Source organism: Oncorhynchus mykiss, chromosome 13, assembly GCF_013265735.2.
Source record: "Oncorhynchus mykiss isolate Arlee chromosome 13, USDA_OmykA_1.1, whole genome shotgun sequence".
Taxonomy (NCBI): Eukaryota; Metazoa; Chordata; class Actinopteri; order Salmoniformes; family Salmonidae; genus Oncorhynchus; species Oncorhynchus mykiss.
The window spans coordinates 33,372,141-33,385,047 of record NC_048577.1 but is presented as its reverse complement, the minus strand read 5'-3'; the positions used below and the strand labels follow the sequence as shown (position 1 = coordinate 33,385,047).

The window sequence follows — 12,907 nt, the reverse complement described above, 5'->3', positions numbered from 1 at the left end:
TGACCACTAAAATCAGCCATACTTCATGGGATTAATAACATGTATTTAAGCTTTGATCTTTTAACCCCAAATGGGGTTTGGAACATTGGGAGATCTGTTGTCGTTTGTGGCCTCCAGGCTTGGGGCGACACATTTTTGGGAGGCAAAGCACTCTGTGACAAATGACCTTTTTATGTAATGTAAAACCAGAGGAGGTTAATTGAACAGGAAATTGAAAGTCGCTTCGTCCCCGATGGGCTCCGACCGAGTCGTTAGCTAGTGCGGTTTAGCTACTATGTGTCATTTGTCTGGTTTGAGCCCTGGTATGAATCGATATTCAAGTCAGCCAATATTAAATACAGTAAATAACTCAACACGTTATTCATGTAAATGCTTTCCTTCAGCGTTTGAATCTTGCCTAGTGTCAGATTCTGTCTCAGACCTGGTCTGGTCTCAGCCCTGGTACCCTGCCCTAGCAAGCTCCACGTGTCGATGACAATGACAGCCAGAAGCCCTGCAGCTAGTCTGCTCCCTCTCCTCTCCCTCCTCCTCCCTTCACAGAAAGAGGAGCGTCTATCCCTCCCTTCATCTGTTATCCTGGGCTTGCTTTGGGGAAGTCGACAGAGCGGGGAGAAAGGGAATGTGGGATATTCTCGTCTCATGTGGATTCCATCCCTTCAGCAGACCAGAGCTCGGTCTGTCATTAAAAAAAAATAAAAGCCTACTGCTTTTCTATATTTATAATGTGATTTAATAGAGGTGATTTAATATATAGTATTTCCTACGCTTCCTGCTCATCTAGCAGTTTGAGATGTTGTACGATGGAAATCTAATTAATCTAATTAATGATTTTAGCTAGCTGAGAGTTTGGGCTACTATTAATAACTCATGATTGAATAGCTCCTAGCTGCTACCCTGCCAGGCGTTTAACATACCATGCATATATCCCCACTCTTACATGGGGAAACTGCTGTCGTGCCTGCAGTGTTCTCCGAAGACTACATTTCCTGCTGCTAATCTAATACTTTACAATGCCGTCTGATCGCAATGGAGCTAATGCATAGTCTGTGCTGGTGTCATTGATCTTGATAGCCAAGGGATGGCACATTACTGGAGCTAGCGTGGCTATCTCCGTGATGGCTAGCTATATAGCTAGTTGCTACGTTTACTGTAGATAAGCACTCTGTGACAAATGACCTTTTTATGTAATGTAAAACCAGAGGAGGTTAATTGAACAGGAAATTGAAAGTCGCTTCTTCCCCGATGGGCTCCGACCGAGTCTTTAGCTAGTGCGGTTTAGCTACTATGTCATGCATTTGTCTGGTTTGAGCCCTGGTATGAATCGATATTCAAGTCACAAAGTATCCTGCAGTGTTTAGAATTGTTTCTAGTTTCAGAGGATCTCGGTACACAGTATGTATATCTAATAGTTTTTGAAGCCATCTTTTGAGAATGCATCTAGGGAATGGTTTGATTTAGTCTCCATGTCGTTTACTGGCACATCATTCTTCCACAATAGACTGCCATAGTCCCTCCCCCTGGCTATGGTAAGATGCCATAGTAATATGATAACTGCTGTACAGTACAACCCGAGGATTTTGCAGAAAGGCACATGGGAGCGTTCTTTTATTTCAACTGTGAATGGTCGTTTTTCACATGCCAACTGGTGTGTGCACCTTTCTGAGTAGTTGAATGGACTAGAGCAGTGCGCTGTGTTTCTCTGTAGGCCTACTAATACAGGCTAGAATGTACAATGCTTTAGCCCCATGTTTCCCAACCGATGGGTTGCGGCGGATTTCTTTGGGTTGAGTCACGAGGCTGGGCGCTGGGTGTATGTTTTTGCTTTATTTGTGGCTTATAATTCATGGGAAACACCCAAAAGCTCTATTGAAGATATACACACACACACACACACACACACACAGGAAGGGAAGACTCCCCCCCCAGTCTGACAGTGGAAACACACACCGACACGCACACACAGGCCTGTCACAAGGGAGGTGGAACAGAAGCCGATCAGTATCAACCACTTCCTGTCGTCATGTTGTGCTTCCTGTCCCTCCCCAGTAGTGTCTGAAACTGTTCCAGAGTCAGTCTTGAGCGTATTCTACTGACTATAGACCTATGATACAGCGCTTGCACCACGGTGTGGCTGACGCCATAGCAACTCCTTAGCGACATGGATTTTTGCTGTTGTTGCCCATCACCCTTAGCTGTCAGGGGTAGTGACACGTGAACCCCCTAGAGACATAAAGACAGACTGAGGCTAAGTGTGTGTGGTGTGTGCGTGCGCGCACATCTAGACAGGAAAACGTCTTCATCAAAATACTCTCTCCTCACCCGCCCATCTCTCTCCCCCCGCCTCTCTCCCTTCCTCAATGCTAAACCCCAGCAGCGTGGACCCCCCCCGCCCCTCCACTGTTAAAACCAGCATGTCTCCTCAGGTTCATTATCAGATCACCAAGTGGATTATTTAGCTAGGCAAACAGCCTCCTCCTGCCCCTGCTGTGGTAGCCGTTAGGCATAACAATGTTAGCCTAGCGTGCTAAGGCAGCAATGTACAATAGTGGCTGGGACAAAGTTGGCGTTTATAATGTGGGATTCGGGATTTGAATTAAAGGCGTAGACCTGCTGTTTTCCCTTGAGCAACGTGTTTGAAAAAATAATAAAATGTACACTCAGCAAGGGAGGCTGCAAATTGGAAGATCTTGGCAGATTTGAACTGTGTTGCCTCCACATTATGCATGATGACGCCATTGCTGAGTCTACCTTTTTAAGCCAGATGCTGCCGTGCACGTGTCCAACTCGTTCAATTGAAGGCCGAGTGTCTGCACGTTTTCTCTCCTCCCTTGTACTTGATTGATGAATTAAGGCCCCTAGTTAGTCAGGAACTCCCCTTCGCCTGGTCTTAACTGAAATGAAAAAGCTAAAAACCAGCAGACACCAGATCCTCCATGGAATGAGTTTGACCGCCCTACTGAAGTGTTATTAAGATCCTCTACATGTGGACATATTCATGCTCCCGTTGGGAGAATGGTGTCTGTGACTGGTAGTGTCCCCTCCCCGCTGCATTCTGTGTGTGTGTGTGTACAGTATTGTCAGTGACCTGCCTCTCATTGAAGGGGACAGTACAGAGCAGAGGCGAGGACGTCCTCTGTGACGAGCACTGTTAAGGCCTGCTGTGTGTAACGATGATGCACTCTGCCTCTCTCTCTCTCTCTCTCTCTCTCTCTCTCTCTCTCTCTCTCTCTCTCTCTCTCCCTCTCTCTCTCTCATTTTTAAGAGGGATAAACAAGTGATTGGCGATTTACACACAGAAGAAGGACAACATGGTGAATTAAGGGGTAAAGGAAAAATGATTGTTAAAGTACAACGCCTAATCAAGACGAAAGGCTGATAGGCAGAGAAGTTACTGGGATGAGGCTTTTTACGTGGAATATCCACATCTTTTTTTGGTTTTGAATTTGAAAGAGTTGAAGCTGTTGCAGTGCCTGGAGATGTTCTGGGAGACTGTTCCAAAGAAAACGGAGTTCAGTAGGAGATGGGAAATTGACCCAGTCTTGAATGCAAACAGGGGGTGTGGGACTCTGTGGCAGTAGTTGTGGACCCCTCTTCTCTCCACATTCCCCTCCCTCTATACCATCTCTCCCCCCTCTGCTGTGTTTCTCTTAGCCCTTCTGGTGAGTATCACAATCACTGCGGGTTGCCACGTGCTTTAATCACATGCATGAGCCCTATTGCCCAAACTGATTGCATTTATATGGTGTTTTTCTGTGAGGGATGCTGAAAATACTCTAGTCACGTTCCCGGTGTCCACAGGCCCGACTGAGAGCTGTGTGTGTCCATGGTAACCAGGCCAGCAGTGTCAAACATCGGCCCGCGTGCCCAATTTACATCGCTCTTAAGGCGCGTGAAACCATTTGCTTCTTTTTTTTAAAAAGCAAAAACAGCTTGTGAAATAAAACCTAGGCACACTCTCTGCCCCGCCTCACTGGAGTCTAAACCGCTGACTGTGCCAGAGCTTTTACGTACACTCGTCCGTGGTGTTCGCCTGGCTCCAGCCAGCCACCACACCCCCTCCACCCCACCGCAGTACACTGTACAGCTGGGCGGAGCCAAGGGAGAAGGTACAGTCTATTCTATGGTTGTAATTGCTCTGCTGTTAGCGTTAGCGACATGCTATGCCGTTGCTAGCATTGTGCCAGCCACATGCCAGCTAAATCCTGTGGAATGGCTGAGAGGCAGGGACCGGGAGATGGTTAAACCCAGTGATCAGCCCAGCCACATTCCTCACTGTCTCTGCGTCCAAAATTGCGCCCTATTCCCTATACTTTTGATCTAGGCCCATAGGAACGTTCGGGACGCAGTCACTTTCTACCCACCTCGCTCTCCCCTAAAGTAACCTGCTAAAGGTAGGGGTCACCTTGAACCACAGATCTAGGTTCAGATTTAACCCGCGTTCTTCATCTCAACCGTTAGGGAGATTGATGGAATAATAGCTGATCCTGTATAAGTGGTTAAGAACAGCTCCCACAAACTGAACACAACCAGGACATCTGTTTTATCCTCTATCCTTCTCCTCTCCTTCCTTCCTCATTTCCCCCCACCCCTCTCTCAATTTTCTTCTTTCTTTCTCTCTCTCTCTCCCTGAATTGGGTTAGTCCATGGCAGTGTAAGAAATCTGTCTTCCCTACTACTTACTAAAGCTACACACCATTTAGAATACACTGTTTAGTAAGAACGAATGCAGTAAGCAACATACTAGGCTCATCCTACTTAGAATGTGTCATCTGACGCATAATTACGCCATTCGTTCATTTTGGTACAGCGTGTCCCCTCAGCTGATTACCAGCTGGCTGTTGTCAAACACACGTGGACGATTATCTTCCTCGATAGTGTGCCGGGTATTCTACGAGATGAAAAGCCGGAAAAGGAGTACGACACCCTGGCATTTTAAAGCGTACTACATTTTCGAAATGTCACACTATAAAACGTTGTATTTTTTGCATACCCAAAATACCCTAATATTTAGAATGCGAGTACGGGTATTCGGACATGGCCCATGTGTCGCTCTCCCTGCCACAGCTGGCCACTTGTATCAATGTACAGCTTCAGGGGGACGGCAGGCAGGGGAACAGGACAAGCTGCCAGCTAGGGATGAGGACTTTCCAAACTGGTCACATCAGGCCAGAGCAGGGCCCAAAATATACTATATACTGTACTATCAAAATGATTTATTCATGTCTGTGTGCTATACAATAGCCTGCACATCTACATGGATACATTATCTGAAAATAGTTGGCTACTGTAACTATCTTAGTCACTACAATAACTTCACTCTCATTTTTTTTTACTGGTTTGCATTTGGCTGGTGTTTTATGGCTGTGAAATCATGCTGGGCAGCTGTGTTCATTTTCCACTGGTCGTATCTGGATCTCTGAGGTCATCTGGAATCGTCTCTCTCTCTGTCCGTCCTCATTCTCATGTTGTATTTATGCTGGTAACCACTAACCATTTTATAATAGCAATAAGGCACCTCAAGGGTTTGTGGTATATGGCCAATATACCATTGTTAAGGCTTGTATCCATAATATACTGAACAAAAAATATAAACACAACATGCAACAATTTCAAGGATTTTACTGACTTGGAGTTCATATAAGGAAATCAGTCAATTGAAATAAATTAATTGTGCCCTAATCTATGGATTTCACATGGGTGGGCCTGGGAGGGCATAGGGCCCACCCATTTGGGAGCCAGGCCCAGCCAATCAGAACAAGTTTTTCCCCCACAAAAGGGCTTTATTACAGACAGAAATACTACTGCGTTTAATCGGCAGTCCGGTTGGCTGGTTTCCGATGATCCCACAGGTGAAGAAGCCAGAAGTGGAAGTCCTGGGCTGGCGAGGTTACATGTGGTCTGCGGTTGTGAGGCCGGTTGGACACACTGCCAAATTCTCTAAAATGACATTGGCTTATGGTAGAGAAATTAACATTATATTATCTGGCAACAGCTCTGGTGCACATTCCTGCAGTCAGCATGCACGCCCCCCCCTGTGGCATTGTGTTGTGTGACTAAACTGTACATTTTAGTGGCCTTTATTTGTCCCCAGCACCAAGTGCACCTGTGTAATGATCATGCTGTTTAATCAGCTTCTTGATGCCACACCTGTCAGGTGGATGGATTATCTTGGCAAAGGAAAAATGCAGAGAAACAGAGAACAGAGAACAGAGAAATAAGCATTTTGTGCATATGTAAAATGTCTGGGATCTTTTATTTCAGCTCATGAAACCAACACTTTACATGTTGCGTTTTTAGATTTTTGTTCAGTAATATATGCCATTTAGCAGACGCTTCTATCCAAAGTGACTTACATTCATGCGTGCCTACATTTGACCTACGAGTGGTCCTGAGAATCGAACCCACTATACTGGCGTTGCAAACGTTATGCTCTACTAACTGAGCTACAGTAAAGACCACTCTCTCTTGCCTGTCCTCATTCTCATGTTACAATCATAAGGTCCATTACAGCTCTGAAAGCCATTACTTAGCTTTTGCCCATAGTTTTAGTACAGCAAATGTATAATTGACTCTCTATAGGAAGATGGAGAGATTAGTATAGAGATCATTGAGCTGGTCAGCTTGTTCATATCGAGTGAGGGAGGGCGGTATTTTTTATGTTTTTCCCGCTGTGGAAGTTTCCGCTGATTTTCGACCAAATTGCCAAAGGTATTGTAGATTTATGTTTTCAGATGTCAAATAGTTAAATTAGATGTTCGCTATTTAGCTGAGCAATACGCCATGACAGTGGAGACACTGAAAGCACACAGGTTTTTTTCAATGTGTGCCGTGCACGTTTTAAAAGGCGTGTGAGTGTTTGTGTGTATGTGCATATGTGTAAAATTAATTCCCCGAAGTCTAGACAGAGAGAGACGCTGACACTGAAGAGAGAGAAACTGCCCTCTGACTGCAGCCTGGGGAGAGAGAGACAAAGAGAGATACGAGAGAGAAACTGGTGTCAAAACTAACATTTGCTAAGCTGCGGGTTGCTATGGCGACGGGCACCATGTGACCACGGCGATGGTATTCACACGGAGTGGGGAAACTGTTGAGAGAGCGCAGGCGAGAGATTCTTGAAAAGCAGAGAGTTGAGATTACAATGCATTTGATAAAATATTGATGCTCCTAGGCAGAGAGAGTGATGGGATATGTGTGGAGGAGGAAGGGGTCAAAAACAAGGTTGTGAAAGAAAGGGCCTAATGGATATTTTAAGGATTTGAATGGTTGTTTTTATTTCTATTTTCTCTCACAGAACCAATCATTCCATCTCTCTCTTGCTTTAAGTATTCCCATTCTTTGATATGGCAAGCTTAAAAACTGTACGTTCAGGAGTAAAAATGTGCTTAACTCACATAAGTTGCATGGACTCTGCAATAATAGCGTTACATTTTTTTTTAGAATGACTACCTCGTCTCTATACCTCACACATACAATTATCTGTAAGGTCCCCCAGTCGAGCAGTGAATTTCGAACACAGATTCAACCACAAAGACCAGAGAGGTTTTCCAACGCCTCACAACGAAGGGCACCTTCTAGGTAGATGTTTTTTGTTTTTTTAACACAAAAAAAAAAGACATTGAATATCCTTTTGAGCATGGCGAAGTTATTAATTACATTTTGGGTGGTGTATCGATTACACTCATTCACTACAAAGATAATATTAGGCGTCTTTCCTAACTCCGTTGCTGGAGAGGAAGAATGAGGCCAATGGCGACTCTAAAACAGTTACAGAGTTGGATGGCTGTGACAGGAGAAGACAGAGGATGGAACAACAACATTGTAGTTACTCCGCAATACTAACCTAAATGTTAAGAGTGAAAAGGAAACGTGTACAGAATACAAATATTCCAAAACGTGCACTAAAATAAAACTGCAAAAAAAATGTGGCAAAGAAATGAACTTTATGTCTTGAAGACAAAGTGTTATGTTTGAGGCAAATCCAACACAACACTGGAGTGCCACTCTTCATATTCTCAAGCATGGTGGTGGTGGCTGCATCATGACTATTCTTGTACTCAGTAAGGACTAGGTGGTCTTTTTTTTTTTTAGGATAAAAAATACACGGAATAGAGCTAAGCACAGGGAAAATCTTAAGAGGAAAACCTGGTTCAGTCTGCTTTCCAACAGACACTGGGAAACAAGTTCATCTTTCAACAGAACAATAACCTAAAACACAAGGCCAAATATACACTGGAGTTGCTTATCAAGACGACATGTTTCTCGGTGGCCTAGTTACAGTTTTAACTTAATCGGCTTGAAAATCTATGGCAAGACTTCAAAATGGCTGTCTAGCAATGATCAACAACCAACTTGACAGAGCTTGAACAATTAAAAAAAAAAAATATTGTACAATCCAGGTGTGCAAATCACTTAGACTTACCCGGAAATACTCACAGCTGTAATCGCTGCCAAAGGTGATTCAAACATTGACTCTGGTGTGAATACTTATGTAAATTAGTTATTTCTGTATTTATTTTTCAATAAATTAGCAAACATTTCTAAAAACATGTTTTCACCATGTCATTATGGGGTATTGTAAGTTAAAAAAAATATACATTTAATCCATTTTGAATTCAGGCTGTAACACAACAACATGTGGAATAAGTCAAAAGGTATGAATACGTTCTAAAAGAGAAAGGGGATACCTAGTCATTCGCACAACTGAATGCATTCCACCGAAAATGTGTCTTCTGCATCTAACCCGACCCCTCTGAATCAGTCTGGTTGTAGTTATCTAATAGGTGGAGGGTAAAAACAGCATCTTCGCTGGCTGCTACATACAGCCAATCATATGATATTATGTGTTAACACACCTCCGGTTTATGTGCTATAAAATGTCTGTTCCTTTTCTTATGCTCCCTGTGCTGTAACTTATCCAGAGCTATCTTTAGGACGAAATGTTTCTGTATTTTAAACATCTTGGTGGCAGTGCTGGGTTTTCACCAGCTGAGCTGTAAAATCAGAGGCATAGTTTGTTGGCTTATTTTCCATTTGGGGGGTGTTATGCAAATTCTATGTAAATGAAGCCCCCCCATCAGTTAAATACATGTTGATTTTACGGTTGGGCTTAGTTCAGTGTGGCTTTGTGATAAGTAGTCCGTCTCTGGTGTAAAAGAAAGCTAACAAGTGTTGGTATTTTACTAGGGGTAGTGATCTCTCTTTCTCAGTAGTAAATATGAATCTTCTGCCTTTTTGGAGCAGTGGGGCGTGGCACAACTACTCGCAGCCCTGAATAGAGCGGCTGATAAAGCGACGTCTTTCGCTTGACAAGAAGACGCATCACACTCCTACACGTTATTTAGGTGTAGTATTTGTCATCTTGTTTAAAAAAAAAAAAAATAGTTGTTCTCTTTTGATGTTGAATCCTGCATTGTTGGGTAGTTATTAAGTTAAGCAGTTCACTGTACATTTCACTGTACATTTCACTGTACTTTCACTGTACTAGTGTCCGGTCTCGGCTTCTTTTAGTAAGAGCTTATTGAAGCAGACAGTGTTCATGTCACTCTTATGGAAAACTGAAACTTGAAGAGGAGATTCGAGGACTTGAACCAATGCTGAATTCCATATCCTTATTCTCTTTCCTCTTTCTGCCTCTCGCACAGTCAATCTGAATTTCACCATAAAATACCACACGGCTTATTAAATTCTCCCCTGGCCAGCTGATGAACTCAATTCCCTTGTTGCCTACTTTGAACGATTTCTCACGTCTGTGCCCCATCTACCTTCTTTACTCTGCTCCTATGAGCACAAGGTGTTGAAAATGTCTTTCATCAAATTTTGGACTAGGCCTCTAGGGGGTTTGGGGTTAGAATTCTAGCAGTACAAAATCCTAAAGGTTGAGGGTTGTGTTTATCCTTTTAACCTCAGCAAGAGAGTATCTACCTTATTTATACGCGCTTGTGGATTACTGTTGTTGTTGTTCATTTGTTGGTGGCGGGTTTTTACTATGGAAATTAATGCATATGAATAGTGTCGTCATGGCAACCCTGAATCAGATCAAATAACTGGATTAAAGATTCCTCCCAATTTATGATATGAATAATACATGTGAAACTCCGTGTGTGTGTGTGTGTGTGTGTGTGTGCGTGTGCGTGCGTGCGCACACGTGCACGACCCCATTTCAAATATGAAACCTCATCCCTCTGAAAGCAGAACGTCCCCCCCCAAAAAACGCCATTACCTCTCCAGACCTGCCCGGACACCTATCTAATGCAGGACGGGAGGTTATGAAAAATACATCGCCCTGTTAAATATAAATCACCTGAGTAGCGCTAAAATACACCCCACCTAACCGCTCACTGGAGCACCCTCACCACTGCTCTCCATACCCACAAGTTGCCAGAGCAGCAGGGCACACCAACACCACCCAGAAGTATGTCCTCGCTGCCAGAGTGAATTTGGCTGGCTGCAGAGGGAGGAGAGAGGCCTTAAATGCACACACGAATGCACATGTGCACACACACACACACACACGCTCTCTCCTCTCTCTAGCGCACTCACACACATTAAACTAGATAGACTTTATTATGTTGGATGAGAAGCCATTAGCTCAGTGAGAAGCCATGAGGGTGTGTGTTTGTATCAGCGGGCCGTATATAACACCACCCCTGTCTGTCTGGTTATTGGAGACGTCTCCTTCCGCCCTGTTTGCGCCTTGGCCGCCTGGCTCTCCTTTCAGCTCTGGGTAGAGGTCTGTATGTCTGTTAGCAGAGATTTTTAGGATCAGCTTACTCTTCCCGTAGTCTTATCCTTAACCATTAGTGGTGAAAATGCTAAACTGACCTTAAATAATTTTCTAGAGCAGGGGTTCCCAAACTTTTTCCACTCGGGGGGGGGGGCGCCTTTTCAGCATTGGGGAACATCCTGCGCCTACCCTGCGCACACACATGCCACGTCTATTTTTCTGGGCAAGAGCACTGTTCATAACACAAACTGTTCACACCGGGTGCGCTCCCCACAGTTTGGGAATGACTCTCCTCGAGGAAATGTCTTCTCTATGGGAAACCTGTTGTGGTGTAAACCTTGTGTGTTGGTGAGTGTCAAACTGACCTATGACCTTTTGTCTTCTCTTGGCAGGTGTTCACCACGTACTCCAACGAGGACTACGACCGGCGTAATGATGACGTGGACCCCATGGCGGCGTCGGCTGAGTACGAGCTGGAGAAAAGGGTGGAGAGACTGGACCTCTTCCCTGTGGAATTAGAGAAAGGTACAACCTGGTGGAATCTTCTAGAGCATTACAGAACATTGTTAGTCCTGCATGGCTCAGTCGATAGAGCCTGGCGCGTGCGACACCAAGGGCTGTGGGTTTGATTCCTGCTGGGGCCAACCATAGGGGCGACAGGGTAGCCTAGTGGTTAGAGCGTTGGACTAGTAACCGAAAGGTTGCAAGTTCAAATCCCCAAGCTGACAAGGTCTGTCGTTCTGCCCCTGAACAGGCAGTTAACCCACTGTACCTATGCCGTCATTGAAAATAATAATTTGTTCTAAGCTGACTTGCCTAGTTAAAAAAAAGGTTAAATAAAAAGAAAAAAGAAAACATACATAAAATGTATTTAAATATATTTTTTAAATGTAACCTTTATCAAAATCATATCAAATTTTATTGGTCACATACACATGGTTAGCAGATGTTATTGCGTTTGTAAAGAAATGTTTGTGCTTCTAGTTCAGATATTACTTGTTAGATATTGCTGCACTATTTAACAATTCCACAACAAACGCCTAATGGAATGGAATAAGAATATATAAATAAACTCAGCAAAAAAAGAAGCGTCCTCTCACTGTCAACTGCGTTTATTTTCAGCACACTTAACATGTGTAAATATTTGTATGAACATAACAAGATTCAACAACTGAGATATAAACTGAACAAGTTCCACAGACGTGACTAGCAGAAATTGAATAATGTGTCTCTGAACAAAGGGGGGTTGGGGGTCAAAATCAAAAGTGACAGTCAGTATCTGGTGTGGCCACCAGCTGCATTAAGTACTGCAGTGCATCTCCTCTACATGGACTGCACCAGATTTTCCAGTTCTTGCTGTGAGATGTTACCCCCCTCTTCCACCAAGGCACTTGCAAGTTCCCGGACATTTCTGGAGGGAATGGCCCTAGCCCTCACCCTCCGATCAAACAGATCCTAGACGTGCTCAATGGGATTGAGATCCGGGCTCTTTGCTGGCCATGGCAGAACACTGACATTCCTGTCTTGCAGGAAATCACGCACAGAACGAGCAGTATGGCTGGTGGCATTGTCTTTCTGGTGGGTCATGTCAGGATGAGCTGGCAGGAAGGGTACCACATGAAGCAGGATGATGTCTTCCCTGTAACACACAGCGTTGAGATTGTCTGCAATCTCAGTCTGATGATGGTGTGACACACCGCCCCAGACCATGACGGACCCGCCACCTCCAAATCGATCCCGCTCCAGGGTACAGGCCTTGGTGTAACTCTCTTTCCTTCGACGATAAACGCGAATCCGACCATTACCTCTAGTGAGACAAAACCGTGACTCATCAGTGAAGAGCACTTTTTGACAGTCCTGTCTGGTCCAGCGACTGTGGGTTTGTGCCCATAGGCGACATTGTTTCCGGTGATGTCTGGTGAGGACCTGCCTTACAACAGGCCTACACGCCCTCAGTCCAGCCTCTCTCAGCCTATTGCGGACAGCCTGAGCACTGATGGAGGGATTGTGCGTTCCTGGTGTAACTCAGGCAGTTGTTGTTGCCATCCTGTACTGTCCCGCAGGTGTGATGTTCGGATGTACTAATCCTCTGCAGGTGTTGTTACACGTGGTCTGCCACTGCGAGGACGATCAGCTGTCCGTCATGTCTCCCTGTAGCGGCCTTAGGCGTCTCACAGTATGGAC

General features: G+C 44.5%; 1 protein-coding gene across 3 annotated transcripts in view; it reads left to right on the top strand.

The window, feature by feature from the left end:
* The window catches only part of ppp1r9ba (protein phosphatase 1, regulatory subunit 9Ba), a 64,879-nt gene that overhangs the window by 28,651 nt on the left and 23,321 nt on the right, over positions 1-12,907 (top strand). For all 3 annotated transcript variants that reach the window (XM_021557542.2, XM_021557541.2, XM_036940802.1), the window contains exon 3: positions 11,116-11,248. In XM_021557542.2, the coding sequence (XP_021413217.2) occupies positions 11,116-11,248 (133 nt within the window). The remainder of the gene's footprint in view (positions 1-11,115; positions 11,249-12,907) is intronic.